The sequence below is a fragment of the Mirounga angustirostris genome, unplaced genomic scaffold, assembly GCF_029215605.1.
Source record: "Mirounga angustirostris isolate CCGP_5_RB_7025 unplaced genomic scaffold, mMirAng1.0.hap1 SCAF_13, whole genome shotgun sequence".
Taxonomy (NCBI): Eukaryota; Metazoa; Chordata; class Mammalia; order Carnivora; family Phocidae; genus Mirounga; species Mirounga angustirostris.
The window spans coordinates 11,342,442-11,359,465 of NW_026991721.1; the positions used below are offsets into that span (position 1 = coordinate 11,342,442).

The following is a 17,024-nucleotide window of genomic DNA, read 5'->3' on the forward strand; positions in this document are numbered from 1 at the left end:
CAATTTTACATCATCAGATAAGTAAAATGGTCGTCATTGGCAAGAATATTGGTTAGCCTCAGCCTCTCTCAGCCTCTTGTGAGAGAATTTGGCAGTAAATAATAAGGTTGAAAACGTGGATACAGCACATGCTAGCAGTTCTTTTGGGTATATACTTGGGTATGCCATCAACACATAAATATGAAAAGCATAATGTTGAGTAAGAAGCAAGGAGCAGACTTACATCTCTGGTACCATTTATGTAAAAGTTAAAGGCACACAGAATAATACTGTATAATATTTAAAGATGGATACGTGAGTCATGAGTCTTAAAAACATTGCAGGGAGAGGCGCCTGAGTGGCTCAGTCGATTAAGCATCCACCTCTTGGTTTCAGCTCAGGTCATGGTCTCCCAGTTGTGAGATCGAGCCCCACATCAGGCTCCACGCTCAGTGTGGAGTCTGCTTGAGTTTCTCTCTCTCTCCCTCTGCCCCTTCCCCCGCACACACATGTGTGCAGGAGCGCACTCTCTCTCAAATAAAATCTTTTTTAAAAAAAAAAACGTTTCAGGGGCGCCTGGGTGGCTCAGTCGTTAAGTGTCTGCCTTCGGCTCAGGTCATGATCCCAGGGTCCTGGGATCGAGCCCCACATCGGGCTCCCTGCTCAGTGGGGAGCCTGCTTCTCCCTCTCCCCCTGCTCCTGCTCTCTCTTGCTATCTCTGTCTCTCTCTCTCTCCAATAAATAAATAAAATCTTTTTTAAAAAATTAAATTAATGGGCGCCTGGGTGGCTCAGTCATTAAGCGTCTGCCTTCGGCTCAGGTCGTGATCCCAGGGTCCTGGGATCCAGCCCCGCATCGGGCTCCCTGCTCGGTGGGAAGCCTGCTTCTCCCTCTCCCACTCCCCCTGCTTGTGTTCCCTCTCTTGCTGTGTCTTTCTCTGTCAAATAAATAAATAAAATCTTTAAAAAAATTTTTTTTCCGGGCGCCCGGGTGGCTCAGATGGTTAAGCGTCTGCCTTCGGCTCAGGTCATGATCCCGGGGTCCTGGGATCGAGTCCCACATCGGGCTCCCGGCTCAGCGGGGAGCCTGCTTCTCCCTCTGACCCTCTCCCCTCTCATGCTGTTTCTCTCTCGCTCGCTCTCTAAAAAATAAATAAAATCTTTAAAAAAAAAAAAAAAAGGAATTTTTTTTCAGGGGGAGTGCATACGAACTCCTCTGAGAAGGAAGGGAGGCAGGAAACCAGGATCCAGACGGGGTGCAACAGTATGTTGCTTTAATACTACTGTTTAAAACTCTGAGGCAAATGGAGGCAAATAAATTTTTTTTTTCCCACTAAGTCTGGGTGGTGGATAAATGAATGTTTTATGTGGGCTTTTCTCTATATTTGAAGTATTTCGTAATTTTTCAGCAAGTTAAAAAAAGTGTATAGATGGCGAGTCATACTGGCCTGTGTTCACACCTCTTTGGCCTCGGTTTATTGTCTTCAGTGGAGAACATAAAGCCACCTACCTCTTAGGGTTATTGTGGGGCTTAAACAGAAGTGCATGGGTGACAGTGCTCAACACGTGATGAGGCACTCACATCTCAGTTTTGTTTCTTTGTGTACGCATAGCTCTTCTCCGACGCTGCCATTAGATTCAATTCTTTTCCCTCCTTTGTTAACAAACGCAAAGTGGAATCTTTTTTAACTGGCCCGGCTTGTTCCTGAATTGGTACAAGGCCTAACGAGTGCCCTGACATGGAGCGAATGCGCCCCTGTGTCCGTGTGTGTTTTCAGTCAGCATCGCAGTCTCAATGGCGCCGGAGACAGAGGGAGTCACCGGAGCAGTCAGGACCATCTCCGCAAGGACCCCTATGCCAACCTCATGCTGCAGCGAGAGAAGGATTGGGTCTCTAAAATCCAGATGATGCAGCTGCAGAGCACTGATCCCTACCTGGACGATTTCTATTACCAGGTAGGTGGTCATCCAGTCCCTTACTCTGGTGAGCCACTCAGGGAAATATCGGTAGACTTAAATACTGACAGAATCTTCTTTTGAGGTGGTATTCAATTGGGTCAGAATTGACTAAGCAAATTCTGTCCTCTTCCGAAGCTGGAGAGCCTCTCACTATTCACTAGAAGGTTTCTGTACATGCCTTTTATTCCTTACACACACAGGCTCCCGGGCCAATGTTTTGAAATCTCTTTGGCATCAATAATCTCGTTCCCTCAGTTAAAAATATTGGCAGTCTAACTTTGAAGATATTTCCATTGAGGTTGGGCTTTTCCGTAGGCTGGGATTTTTTGAGAAGTAAATATCTGGCAGTCTAGCAAAAATTAAAGATCGATACATTTATAGAGTCCCAAGTTGTTGCTGCCACCAGTCTAATCATGTATGATAAAGAGCAGCCATACTCTGGGCTTGTGTTGCAACTGAAATCATCTTCACGTGGTAGAATTACTTTGAAAAACTGGAGAAACTGTCAGCTGCTGAAGAAGTACAAGGCGAAGGCCCGAAAAAGGAGCGCACCAAGCTCATTACCCCTCAGGTGGCCAAACTGGAGCACGCCTATAAGCCAGGTAAGGTCCTTATCCCTGGGCCCACAGTAAAAGAAATTCAATGAGCTGCCAATATGATAAATAGAACTGTATAGATGACTGGATATAGAGATGTTCAAAGCTCATTTATAAGGACTATTGTCCTTAAGTGCAGAGACCTGCCTTTATTCCATGGAATGAGTGGTTTAGCAGATAGACTTATAGATCCTTTAGTGCTTGAGATTCCTTAACTTTTTGAAATGTGTTCTAATTTCTAGTATCCCTATAATAAAGGGGAAATACTTCAGATTTTTATTATCATTGCAACCACAAAATGGGAAAAGATAGATTTGGGTAAGAGATCACATTAGATACATAGGTTTTTGTACTGAACTGTTAGGCTGTGAAAGAATAGAGACTATAAAGGTCTTTGAAACTGCCTTGCCTGCATTGCTGAGTTATTTGTTGGAAATGTTTTGTCCTTGCAGTGCAGTTCGAGGGCTCTTTGGGAAAGCTTACTGTTTCTAGTGTGAATAACCCCCGAAAAATGATCGATGCCGTGGTGACATTGCGGAGTGAGGATGATGTAAGTGTCAGCAGAATTGTGTGTTTAAGAAACTCTGGGGGACGCCTGGGTGGCTCAGTTGGTTGGGCGTCCGCCTTCAGCTCGGGTCGTGATCCCAGGGTCCTGGGATCGAGTCCCGCATCAGGCTCCCTGCTCCGCGGGGAGCCTGCTTCTCCCTCTGCCTCTGTCTCTCTCTCTGTCTCTCATGAATAAATAAATAAAATCTTAAAAAAAAAAAAAAAAGAAACTCTGGGTCGTCACTGCTGCCTGGGGGTCATTGTGGGAGGGAATCAGACACAACGGAGTTGTGTGTGGTCGAACTCGGAGCTCCTCCCGGCGTGTCTTGGTGTTCTGGTTTCCTGCAGGTGGGCTGAGGTGCTAACACCTTCCACTCCAAGGCAGCCAGGCTAGACTTGGGGTGGCAAGAGTCTTTAAACTGCGTAACTGGCTGCAAACAGCATTGGTTGTTTATTCCAGTTTCAGAAATTACCGTTTTTCTATGTGTTTTAAGATTTTCCTGTGATTATCTGCATCTTTACTGCATTCTATAACTACCTTTTGCCTGTCTGTAAATTCAGTTCAGTAGTCTGTGTGGGTTAGTTCAGTCTGTTCTATGACCTTTGTCCAGTTAGCGTTGTTTTAGATTATTAACTTTTTTTTTTTTAAGATTTTATTTCTTTATTTGAGAGAGAATGAAAGAGAAGAGAGCATGAGAGGGGGGAGGATCAGAGGGAGAAGCAGACTCCCTGCTGAGCAGGGAGCCCAATGCAGGACTTGATCCAGGGACTCCAGGATCATGACCTGAGCCGAAGGCCGTCGCTTAACCAACTGAGCCACCCAGGCGCCCAAGATTATTAACTTACAAAGAGTTAAGATTCTTTTACAGTATTGTTACAAATGGAACTACATATGCACGCTTAGAAAATTATTTTTAACAGAGGCAAAGAATTCACACTGAATAGTCTTTTCTTTTTTTTAGGAGACAAAAGAAAAGCAGGTTCGGGACAAGAGACGAAAAACCCTTGTCATCATTGAAAAAGTAAGTTTTAGAATTTCTTGCTGTAGTTAGTTGCAAATAAGGAACTGTCACATGTATGTGTATGCAAGAAGTGGAAAAGTAAGCAGTCAGTGTTCTGCGATTTTAATTAATGAATATATTCTTCCTGCATGCCTGCTGTATATCAGAGCGCACTAGAAAAGAATGTGCTGTGCCTCACCTATGACCCCGTGGAGAGAACACTGCAGTTACAGTGTCCTGGGTCTTTGTCCAAGCTTGTTCAGTTAACTGCTAAGTGCTTGGGAGCAGGTCACCTTTCTAAGAAAATGAGAGTAAAAATTACATTGTTCCACCTGTGAATTAATTGAGTTAATTAAGTCAGTTCACAGGTATTCACTGGATAGCCCCTTGGAAGCTAGGCACTGTGCTGGGTACTAAGAAAAATTTGGTACTCTGTAGGCGATTCATTTGTAAAGTGTAAATACCATGTAGCAAAGCCATAGGCGTAGCAAGGAAGAGCACGGAGTGTGGAACCAGGCTGCAAATCACGTCTTCTCCATTTCTGAGTCTGTGACTTGAGGCAGGCTACTTAAAGTTTCTGTGCTGTCCTCATTTTCTTCATCTGCAACAGTGGAGATGATAATATAGTCTCTTTCTGACTGGGTCATGGAGAGTGTCTGGTGAATGAGTACATGCAGAGTGCCTTGAACAGTGCCTGGCACCCGGGAGTAAAATTATTGCTGTGTTTATAAATAGAACGCATCACTTGAAGCAATGATACAGATCATGTATGTTAACAGTGCTATTCTTGCTGCTGGAAAGTTTGTAAAGGATGTAATCATTCACTGTCATCTCCTGGGTTAGTGGTCAGGAGGGACAACAAACGGAGGAATTCTTTAAGTTCTTTCACTATGTTTTTCTGGATTCAGAAGAGCACTTTTTTCCTCTCAGTCTTACTACAATTCGTTTTCGCTCTTTTGTCTTTACCTGGTGGTCTTAAACTGTGAAATTGTTTATCAAATACTCTGATCCTGACCTAGCATGCTGTGGCCTGCTTTGTGTCTCACTTAGACGTATAGTTTACTCCTGGATGTGGAGGATTATGAAAGGCGGTATCTCCTAAGTCTAGAAGAAGAGCGACCTGCCCTGGCGGATGAAAGAAAGCACAAAATTTGTAGCATGTATGACAACTTAAGGGGGAAATTGCCTGGACAAGAGAGGTAAGAATTGTACACTTGGAGGGACACGTGAGACCAGCTGGACTCCTTACTCGGCTGACCTGAGCTTTCCACATTTCTGTCTTTGGGATATCTTCCTTACCATCTGAGGAAGCTCAGAGTCTATCCTTCCGGCCTAACTCAAATGCTGCATCATATAAAGCATTTCATAATCCTTCCCAGCCAGGAAAAAAATCTCTTTATTCTGGATTCATTTATTCGACACCTACCTATTCACTATCTGCTAGGAACTATGCTGGGTACTGGAGACACAGTGGGGAACATGATTTGGTTTCTGTGTTTGAGCCTATAGATTGTACTTGCTTTATGCTTTATTCTAGCATGTTCAACCTTGGAATCTTCATGTAGTCTTTTCTACTAAGATGGAAAGCATAGATATTTATACTTTCTTGGGATTTCCATAGAATACTCATACGCTATGGCAGCCAATCAGTCTTCCAGTGAGGACTAAGCTCCTTAATGTATCTTTTTATCTATATCTGTCATCTCTTCCACCCAGGATCTTGCTGACAGTAAATGTTCTATAAACCCCAAGTGTTGGGGCGCCTGGGTGGCTCAGTCATTAAGCGTCTGCCTTCGGCTCAGGTCATGATCCCAGGGTTCTGGGATCGAGCCCCGCATCGGGCTCCCTGCTCAGCAGGAAGCCTGCTTCTCCCTCTCTCACTCCCTCTGCTTGCGTTTCTTCTCTCACTCTCTCTCTCTTTCTGTCAAATAAAATAAATAAAAAAATCTTAAAAAAAATAAAGTAAAATAAACCTCAAGTATTTATTTGATGAATACAAGAGGACTCTGTCCTGAAAACTCCCTTTCCTTTGCCCTTTCAAGAGAATTGGGGATTCTTCTAAGCCAGGACACTCACAAACCAGAACATAAAAATAAACCCCTTCTTTTTAACACACCTTTTCTGGAGTCAGGTTGACAGGCAACTGGTTGAATAAATGTGGGCTTGTCCATAGTTGGGAATGTTATGGGGCCATCAAATCGACGTAGTTAAAGTGTATCTATGAGGTGGAAAATTGTCACAAGAAGTTGTTGGGTGAAGAAAGCCAAGTAACAAAGCCGTATGGATTCTCTGGACTCTTTTTTTTTTAATTTTCTTTAATGAAAAAATATACAGCACAAAGGTTCTTAAAAATGGTATAGTAGGGGCGCCTGGGTGGCTCAGTAGGTTAAGCGTCTGCCTTCAGCTCAGGTCAGGATCCCAGGGTCCTGGGATCGAGTCCCTCATCAGGCTCCCTGCTCAGTGGGGAGCCTGCTTCTCCCTCTCCCTCTGCCGCTCCCCCTGCTGTGCTCTCTTGCTCGCTCTCTGTCAAATAAATTTTAAAAAAAATAACAATATAAAGTTAATTCTGAAATGATTGTTTTTATATCCTTTTTGCTTATGTATGTTTTCGGATTTTGCTGTATCAACCATGTTATTTGTCTAGTTACATAAAACTTAAAGGAAATGAACACCTGTAGTTTGAACAAGTCTGTTTAACATACGTTTGTGAAAGGACGATTTTCTACATTTGCAAAACTTGAAAAATGACTTGTTATTATTTGGTTGAGAGTTGGAGAAGTAATTCCCACTATTTTGTAGCAAAGGTCCTCGTAGCGTGAAAATGAGCACAGCAAGTTCATTCAGTAACATGTAAGAGGAGATAAAGGATGTGTTAAATTGTTCTTGCTGACCTAAGTGAGTATTTCCTTCCCCTGCAGGCCAAGTGATGACCACTTTGTACAGATCATGTGTATCCGAAAAGGGAAGAGAATGGTTGCCCGTATTCTTCCTTTCCTCTCCACAGAGCAAGCAGCTGACATTCTCATGACAACAGCCAGGAATCTCCCTTTTCTTATCAAGAAGGATGCACAAGATGAGGTGATCCCCCATGTGGGACTTCTTTCCTTTGGGTCTTCATAGTTGATAAGGTTTCTAGAATCCAAATTTCTTATCTTCCCCTCTTCCTATTTATGTTGTCTTGTCTAACCTTCAGTAGTAGTATTGATTATTTAAAGCAAAAGTCTACTCCAGGACTATACTTTTAATCCCATTTTTGGTCCAACAGACCAAGTTCCTAAACTGAGGAATGCAATAATCGCATCGTATTTGACATAGTCGTGAAGCTGTGTTGTGTATCAGAATTTCTTGGGCAGCAGATAATTCAGCCCTACTCCAAACATGTTGAATCAGAATTTACAGAGGAAAGGCCAGGGCTTCTGTATCTCTAACAGAATCCAGCTGAATCTGATGCTCACGAAAATTTACAAACATATGGTCTTGGTTACTTTGCTGGATATAAAGTATCATGCACTGGACTATTGTCAGGAGCTTAACATTCAGCTGCAGACTCCATTGATTGGTGTCACAGAGGAATCAAGCCAGTGCCCGCTGTGCTCGTAAATAACGTTTATCATGATGTAAACTAGGCTGGACTTAGCAACCTGATTTTCAAGTTTATAAGTAAACTTTTGGTAAGACCTGCTCTCTACTTATCCTCACAGTTGAAAAATTAGCACTATTTAGAATCATTTTAGAAGTTCAGAGCAAGAAATTGTTAAGGGTAGGGCAGTTATTACTAAGTGTGAGGTTCAGAATGTTAGAACTTATGAGAGTGAGCCTCTCACATTAGATGATGCTTGATCAATAACCAGCTGGTGATGATCCACAGAAAACATGATGCCAGGATACCTTGTTAAGTGGTATGGCATGAAAGAGTTGAAAATTAACTCCTTCTGAAATCATAATGAGTTGAAAAAGTCCTTAAAATTGTAGCACGTGCAGAAGAAATTAATGCAAAGTTGAGGCGTTATCATCAGGAAAAGTGAAGTGGGATGAGACAAATACGTTTTTTAAAGATTTTAAGAAGGAAAAATGGGTTGGAGGAAAGTTTAAGGAGTTGAGGTTTATCCTAGAAAACGGAAGCCAGACAAAAAGCAGCAACTCCCTTACAGCATATAGATTGTTGTAGGCCATGGGGTGGACACTCACAGTCCTAGAGGAACTCATCAGTGGAAACAAGTTTGGGAGAGCTTTATTCATTCAGTAAATATTTATTTATTCAGTAAATATTTATTAAATATTTATTACACGTCTACGTACCAGGCACTATTTTAGGTCTTAGAAATACATCGCACAGAGCTAGGAACTAGGAATTCAGAGATGCTTGCCTTAGTGGAGGTGTCTGCTAGTGAGGAAAATTTGGTTAATTATAGGGGCAGAGTTTATACCTCCTTGTGTTAAAGAGTAATAGACCACATCTCTGAATACCATTTCTTGAAGCAATAACTAGTTGCAGGTCTGAGGCATAAAATATACAAGGTAATCGTGGACTATCTTGTGCCAGAAAGTAAGGAAGCTAAAAGATTACTAGGGTGTCCCACGTGAAAGATGCACAGACAAAGCTGAAGGGGCTCCTGTTGGCCAAAAATGGGATAATTTGCATCAGAAAGAAAAATTACAGAAGTGGATTGAAATATATCAAATATTTTTAATTTAATGAGTTCACAGTGATACCAAAAAATATATTAATCACCTTCCGAGATTGCTAGGCCATCAACTCATAATTACTCTGAAAATGGGTAAATAAGGAAAAGACTCAAAACATTTATCCTGCCTTTTGATTACAACCAAATATCATGGTAACCAGAAAGTTGATAATAGAATGTTCTTCCTAGAAGAATTTCAGCTAAGGGGCGCCTGGATGGCTCAGTCGTTAAGCATCTGCCTTCAGCTCAGGTCCTGATCCCAGGGTCCTGGGATCGAGCCCCACATCGGGCTCCCTGCTCGGCGGGAGACCTGCTTCTCCCTCTCCCACTCCCCCTGCGTGTGTTCCCTCTCTCGCCGTGTCTCTCTCTGTCAAATAAATAAAATCTTAAAAAAAAAAATTTTTTTTCAGCTAATAAATGCAAAAGAAATGATAAAATTAGAAAATCTCCAATTTACAGTCCCTAATGGAAAAGCAATCAGTCAGTCTGGACAGCAATCCTTACTGGTGCAAAAAGCATTGGGTAAAAGGTGGATGGGGAAATTTATGGTGGTTGGGGCAGCAAACAAGTGATCACTGTCTCAGAGGGGGACAACCAGACACCATGTGCTTCTTGACATGATGCAGGAAAAAGCACACAGCTCTATCCATGAAGTTTTCTTACCCTTGCCTTCCCCCGATGAACTTAAATCTTACCAGACCTCTAATTCTAACCATCAGTTTTTATTGGAAAGACAGAGGATAGTAGAACCTGTTAAGTGACAGCACAGAGGTGCAGTTAGCCAAATCCAAACCGTAGGACATCGTCATCAACTAAATAGCATGAGAAAAGAAGATGGGCAGTGGGCAAAGGACTAATTCACAGATTTTAAAAGCCTTACCAGCCAGATGCAATGTGTGGGTCCCATTGGAATCATGATTAGAATAAGTCAATTGCTAAAAGATGTTTTTGAGACAACTAGAGAAATTTGAATTTGGAGGAGATATTAGGTGAGATTGAGGAATGGCTGTTAATTTTGTTAGGTGCAAGAATACTGTGAGAGATTTTGTTAGAGATGCAAGCTGAAGTATTTATGGATGAAAGGATAGGATATATAGGAGGGACATAGATTTAATAAGATTGGTAGAATGTTGATTTAATTATTGAGGCTGGGTGATGGGTACACAGACTTCATTATACTCTTTATACTTTTCTGTATGATTAAAATGCTTTTGTTGTTAAAGCTTTGTTTATTTAGAGTAGTAGATGCCTAAAAGTCTACTTTCCATCTTTGAATGCCATCTGAAGTAAAATCAGCTATCATTTTTTATACCATGGGCACTGAGTGCTGGAAGCACCCTTGATTTCCTTTCCTGTGTTAGAACCTAGTTACATTAGTAGCACTGTATTTTAACTTTCCAGTCTGGGCCTCATGGCTAAAAGGCCTGAATGACTTGCAGGCCAGAATTCAACAGCCTTGGATTCTGGTTCTCACTACTAGCTGTGGAACTCTGAATACTGAGCTTCTGCTCGCTTAGCTTGTCTAATAATCTGTAAAGTCTATCATTTCTCAGCTTCCTCATGGAGCTTGTATAAAGATCAGACAAGATCCAGTTAAGTCTGGGGGCGCCTGGGTGGCTCAGTCATTAATTGTCTGCCTTCGGCTCAGGTCGTGGTCCCAGGGTCCTGGGATTGAGCCCCACATCAGGCTCCCTGCTCAGTGGGAAGCCTGCTTCTCTCTCTCCCACTCCCCCTGCTTGTGTTCCCTCTCTTGCTGTGTCTCTGTCAAATAAATAAAATCTTTAAAAAAAAAAAAGATCCAGTTAGGTCTAAAAATACTTCTGGGTAGTTCCGCAGCACTCAGGATTTACCTGTCTCAGAGTCCTTCTCATGGTATATCGAAATTGCCACTTTACTCATGACTCCCCACTCAACTTTAGATTCCTGCAGGTCTGACCTGTTTACCATTTCATTGTAGCCCACAGTGCCTGACACACTGTAGGTGTTGAAATATTTGTGGGATGAATTCAGAGATGATATTTTATTGTGAATCTTGCTGTCTATTTGAGAAGTGATTTTACACCCTTGGTTCACACAAGTCATGTTTCCTGTGCAAATTGAGCTTTAAAAGTTCTCAGTAGACACCTCAGAACCAACCCATTGTTGAGACTGTAGTAGTACCTGCTGGACTTGTCAGCCCTTCGTGTTAAATCTTGCCTGAGGCCATTTGAGTGTGCAGCTGAGCATCCTCCTGTCCATGCCCACTGATGCAGGCTGACTGAAGTCACAGTTGCCAGGATGTAATGCTTTTCTCTGTTTTTTGTAGGTGCTGCCATGCTTACTGAGTCCCTTCTCTCTGCTCCTCTATCACCTTCCATCAGTGACTGTCACCAGCCTTCTGCAACAGCTCATGAACCTACCTCAGAGCACAGCTGCACCAGCACCCTCCAACCCTCACCTCGCTGCTGTGCTCCAGAACAAGGTGCTCGCACCCTCTTAGGTCCCTGAACTTGGCCAGCTGTCTAGATATGAGTTACAGATACAAACATTGGCTGATGTGGCAACTTTCAGGGGCGCCCGGGGGGCTCAGTGGGTGAAGCGTCTAACTCTTGATTTCTGCTCAGGTCAGGATCTCAGGGTCATGAGATCGAGCCCCACATCAGGCTCTGCGCTCAGTGCGCGGTCTACTTAAGTTTCTCTCTCCCTCGGCCCCTCCCTCCCCACGTGCGTGTGCGCCCATGTGAGGCCTCTGTCTCTAAAATAAAAAAACATTTTTTTAAAAAGGCATCTTTTAGCCAGGATTTATGTTAAGCTCCTAGTGTCAGAGGCTAGAAATAAGTGGTTTCCACAAAACGGGATTTTCCGTCTCTCAGTGGAATAGTTCTGGCATCCGGTCCACATCGTCGTCAGGGCTGTAGGCTCCTTCGGCCTGCCTTCTCTGCAGCCTTAGCGGTGGCTGCCACACTCATGGCCTCTCAGGCTCCACTCCATCGGGAAGAGAGGTGCTTGCAGAGCGGCCAAAAGGTGCGGATTTGCTGTCTGCCTTGCTGGGGCCTTTTCCAAGAGTTGTAACCAACAACTTCTACTTAATCTCAGTGGCCAGGTTTTCCTCACATGCCACACATCACTGCTGAGAAGGCTGGAAAACATCTTTGAGTTCACACCATTGTAGTCTGAGATAAAATCCAAGTTCTGACGTGAGGAAGAAAACAGGTAGTCCTCACTCTTGCTCGTAAGACTGTAAATAGGAGAACATCCCATTCCATGTTTCATCTACATCAGGTTGACGATCCAGAGACTCGCAGCGGATGCGTAACATAGAAGAGAGAACATGAGCTTTCAGAGCAGCTTTCCATTCCTTGCCTGCCAGTCTCTAGATTTGTGACGGTGAACACGTTATTTCACTTTGTTGAGCCACTTGCCTGACCTGTAAGGGGAGGTGACGGGCGATTTCAGAGCTGTCCTGTTATTCAGATGAGCCCACCGCTGTGACAGTTCAGTGTAATGCCCTTCCTCAGTGGGCACATGTGCGAGCACAGTGAAAAAGTCAAGGCCCCTTCCCCCCTGGCACCTGAAAACCTGCCAAAGCAGGACTCAAGGGCGGTTGAGAGCTGACAGAGCTGGGGTTCTGGAGTGACAGGCTGTGGGCCTTCTGTGTTACTTGGGCTCTGAGTTTAGTGTTGATAAATAGAAAACCACGAGGTCAGATGAGAGATTGTATGTGTAGCCCAGTGTTGTTTTTTCTGATAGTGACACGAGGGTTCTCCTCTGTGAGTTGAACTCAGAAACACGGATTCCCTTCATATCCACTGTCGCTGTGATTCATACATTTCATCTCGTGCTGCTTGTCCTTATTTGTATTCTGTTCTGTGCCCCTTTAGACCACATGTTTCCTGCTGGTACTGCCCACTGAATAAAACAAATCTTTAATTTCTAAAGCAGGTTGCTTAAATTTTAATAGTCTTAGTAAGAGTATTAAATCTGTGTATCCCTTCTCTGCTTTGGATATCTTATCTCAACCTTTATATGTCCACTAGGGGTGTGTCCTTTGTTAAGAAAACTTTTTCAGGAGATTCAAGGAAGTCTCTTCATATGCTGATCATTTCAGTGATCTTTCTTTGTACGTTTTCCCACCGGTCTTCACATCTTTGTTCTTAATTCAAAATATCAATCTACTTAATGTTTTTTCTTACTTTTTCTGTGACCTTTAATTTTCTGATCAAAGTTTGTCTTTGACTTTTTTTTAATCCATTTCTGTTTTAGTAAATACAAGTAAAACTAAACCCCACCTTATCTGTGACAGGGAAGAAATTATCTTTTCTTCTCACTTTGGGGTGGGGGAGCAGAGAGGACGCTTGGCCCTGGGCTTCCCCTTTTCGTTGGTGATGCTGTTGCTGCCTGCCTGAGCAAAGCCAGGAGAAAGGCCCAGCCCCCAGCTCATGGTCGCCGGATGTTTGCCGTCGGCAGAGCGAAGCGGCGGGCTCATTGTGATCTAGTGCTGGGATCCCCTCAGTGGTGCTGGGGAGCGGGTGCAGAGGTGAGTTGGAATCCCTCTGTCTCCTCTTGTAGTTTGGCCTGTCACTGCTCCTCGTCGTCCTGAGCCGTGGGGAAGACCTACAGAGTTCAGACCCTGCTACAGAATCAACACAGAACAACCAGTGGTCAGTCCGGGCTGTGTTTCTTCTTTCACGTTCTTTTAGATCATTGTTTATTCTTTTTCTCATATTGTTCTTACGTGTTGTTAACGGTTTTTCTTTCAGGACGGAGGTGATGTTCATGGCAACCCGAGAACTTCTGCGGATTCCCCAAGCAGCCCTGGCCAAGCCAATCTCTATACCCACAAACCTGGTGTCCCTCTTTTCTCGCTATGTTGACCGACAGAAACTGAACTTGCTGGAGACAAAGCTGCAGTAAGTCTGAAACAGGAGAGTTCCACATCTTACTAAAGTTGGCACTTTAGACGTTACGGTGAGGAGATCAGGGGCATAAAACTGAATTTAGTGGAAGACATTAAGGACTTGTCTCAAGTACGTGAGTATCTACTAGATAGAAGGTGCTGAGCGGGCTACAGAAGCACCCTGAGTTCAGGAAGGAAGGGTAGAGATATTTCAGGTGTTTTGTCGAGAGAATTCTAACCAAGGGTGTAACTTTAATGCAAAAGATTGCCTTCTGTTTTAACTCACACAGGTTTCCTTTCTCTCTCTCTCTGTCTGCCCACAGGCTAGTTCAGGGGACCCGATAAAAGACCTCCAGGCATGTCCTGTGCGTGTCCTGTGCCTCCTTTAGGCTGCTGCCCGCACTGCAGCCGTCACAGCGGGGTGTTTCTGATGAGGGAGGGAAGGTAGCTTGTTCCCCAGAGCGTCTCATGGGACCGGTTCCTGTCACAGGGCTTGGCTCTCAATGCCCCGTATTTTCCCACTGCTCTGTGAAATTTGGCTGGGCGATATTTCCGCTGGCTCCTTCTTACCTTCTGTGTTACAGTTCTGCATGTCCTGCTTTTCCTCAGTTCTTCTCAGTTTTGCATTTTCTTTGCCCTAGAGACACAAATATAATCTCTCCCCTTACCTACCCCCACTACTCCAGTCAGAGTAGATTGTAGCCTGCCAAGGGATTCCTTCCCTCATCCTATTAAAGTCTTCTTTCATTGCCCCATATTAACACGACTATAGGAGAACCAATTAAGTAGAAACCAATACATATATATATGCACACACTCCCCTCTACATACGTTCATGTGATCTCCAGAGGATCTTTAAAGAACGAGTTTTAGATTGAGAAATATGTAGTTGACACGTCCCTCCTCTAAAAACAAACCAGCTGATGTATTTTTAATCTGTTTCTAGTCCATCTTGTAATTAATTTGGTGGGTTCTACTTGTTTTAATATAAATACAGGGTATGCAGCACGTTAAAATCAGGACTCTTAATTGGCTGACACCCAGCTCTAGGCTGAGAAGTCCTGTTTCTCCTCCCCGCCGTATTTCCTTTGTATCTGTCCACCTCAGTGAAGTGGCACACGGTTAAGCCCTTATCCTGCTACAGCTACAGTGTACTTGAGCCTGTCCCCTCCAGGGCGTGCAAGGTTGCCCCAGATGAACCGGACTTAGAGCCTGCTTCCACAGCGTAGCGTTTGCACATTCGCTCTGTCTTCCTGAGACAACTTCAATAAAGCCATGCTTTTACTTCCCTCTTCCCCGTTTTTATTTGGTGTCATGGGTCGCAACCTCCAGAGGTAACCACGGAAGCTCAGTTCGGCTTGCTTTGCTCTGCAGGCTCCTCCACACCACAGGCAGAAGTGCTGTCCTTCCCCTTCGTCTCCAGGATCCTCTCCCAGGCAGCCAGGGGCCTGGCTCCCGGTCCCGGCAGGGACAGCCCACCATGGCCCTTTCCACCTGTCCCCCTCCCGTCCCCCTCCCGGGCAGCAGCCAAGCAAAATGAGGGGTTTGATCTCTAGAGATCACAGCCCTCTGGAAAATTAAATCAGAGTCCATTTCACATGACTGTCCTGATACACTTTTTGCTATTCTCACCTTTTCGAATGTTAGTTAGGGGACAGGTTATGATATTTAAAGAGAATCAACATTTTGCACATACATGTCTTGTACAACAGTAAAGTCCTCCGTTGTAACCAGCTGTCCTTGCTCTCCATCTCTGTTTCTCCCCATTCTGGAGCCCTGGCCCCGCAAGCTGCTCCCGGTGACATGACCTAGCTTCCCTCCACCCTTACCTACTGACTCTTTCCACCCTGCGCCTTTCCTCCCTTCCCCTCACAACTGATCAAGTGAATACTTGACTATTATTTCTTCCTTTCTGTGCTTTATCTTTTTTTGTTTGGTTCTAATTAATAAAAATTAAAGTTTCTAAATTTACATTTTTATAGGGTATTGTAAATAAAAACAAATTGTATACTTGAAAAGTTGCATGCCTGCATTTCTCCTTCTTGTTACTTCTTGTCTGAACATGATTGCAAATGTGTTTCTAGCCTGTTTCGATGGACTGGCAAACGTCTTGGTGTTGGGGCTCAGTGAGGATTTTAACTTTTGGACTATTGTAATAAGGGAGACAGATTGAAGACCTTATGTTGACACGGTAACTTTCCTTGAAAAACCTAGGTGCTTTCATTCCTCCCCACCCTCCCTTCAACTACAAAACAAGATTGTAAATTGTGGTGGACACACGGTGCAGTTCATCTGCATCCGGTCCACCTCCAGGCACATGGGTTTTAAGAGACTTCATAGAGCCCGGTTTGGCCTAAGCTGCTGACATGGCCAGCTCTGCCTCACATCGCACACTTCTTCCCCTCACTGGAGATGGGGAAGCTTTGATAATTCTTCATAGTAACTTTGTGTTATTTCAGACGTGGGTGTTATTTTTACTCTAACGTGCTCCAGATAAGAGACTGAGCTCTCTCCCCGCACTCTGTCATTGTAATGTGTATGCTTGACTCTTCCTCGCCGGGTCTTCTTATGAGACTTTCAGGATCAAGCAATTTCTGGCCAAAAAACAAAAACAGAATCGTCCCATTCCTCAGTGGGTTCAGATGGAAACTAGTACTAAAAGCTCCTTTCCAGGGGCACCTGGGTGGCGCAGTTGGTTGGGCATCCAACTTTTAGTTTCAGCTCAGGTCGTGATCTCCCGGTTGTGAGACTGAGCCCCACGGCAGGCTCCGTGCTTAGCATGGAGCCTGCTTCAGATTCTCTCTCTCTCCCCCTCTCCCACTGCCCCTCCTCCCCCTGCTCGCTCGCTCTTTCTCTTTTTCTCTCATAAATAAATCTTAAAAAAAAATTCAGCAAATATAATCCTCTAAGAAAAAGAAGACCCTATTAAGTAGTAGGTAACAGAAGTAGGTAACAACAGACGTGTAAATAATAACTTTTATAAAGGAAAATGCAAGTGAGCAGTATTAAGAATTTCACCCTCATGTATGGGGATTAACATAAGAATAAAAAAAAAAAGTTTCACCCTCACCCATATTAGAGAAATAACAAATAAGATACTTTTTCAACCTATCAAATTAACAAAATCTTTAAAAACAATGCTAGTGAGAATTTGAGACTGCCATTCATACTGGTTGGAGAAATTACAGTTCTGGAAGTGCTTTGGTGATGTGAAGACCTTTAGAAGTATTCACAGCCTCTGACTAATAATTGGGTTTTAGAAATCTAAGGAAAGATTCTACAGGCATGATACTTATATAATGAAAAAAATACATCGGGAGGGAGGGTATGTTCCTGATGGTTACTGATGTCTGTCTCCAGATGGTAGGAATATGGGAAACTAA

The 17,024-nt window shown here is 43.7% G+C and overlaps 1 protein-coding gene across 8 annotated transcripts in view; it reads left to right on the top strand.

Moving 5' to 3' along the window:
* Nucleotides 1-17,024, top strand: part of LOC123857114 (oxysterol-binding protein 1) — an 83,726-nt gene that overhangs the window by 16,335 nt on the left and 50,367 nt on the right. For 6 of the 8 annotated variants that reach the window (XM_064576361.1, XM_064576362.1, XM_054511894.2 and 3 more), the window contains 9 exons: nucleotides 1,757-1,934; nucleotides 2,416-2,539; nucleotides 2,986-3,083; nucleotides 4,042-4,101; nucleotides 5,131-5,279; nucleotides 6,999-7,158; nucleotides 11,071-11,226; nucleotides 13,314-13,405; nucleotides 13,505-13,654. In XM_064576361.1, coding sequence (XP_064432431.1) covers nucleotides 1,757-1,934; nucleotides 2,416-2,539; nucleotides 2,986-3,083; nucleotides 4,042-4,101; nucleotides 5,131-5,279; nucleotides 6,999-7,158; nucleotides 11,071-11,226; nucleotides 13,314-13,405; nucleotides 13,505-13,654 — 1,167 coding nt within the window. Of the gene's footprint in view, nucleotides 1-1,756; nucleotides 1,935-2,415; nucleotides 2,540-2,985; nucleotides 3,084-4,041; nucleotides 4,102-5,130; nucleotides 5,280-6,998; nucleotides 7,159-11,070; nucleotides 11,227-13,313; nucleotides 13,406-13,504; nucleotides 13,655-13,964; nucleotides 15,660-17,024 lie in introns of those variants that run through there. The other 2 variants (XM_045893587.3, XM_064576363.1) reach the window with 2 other exon arrangements.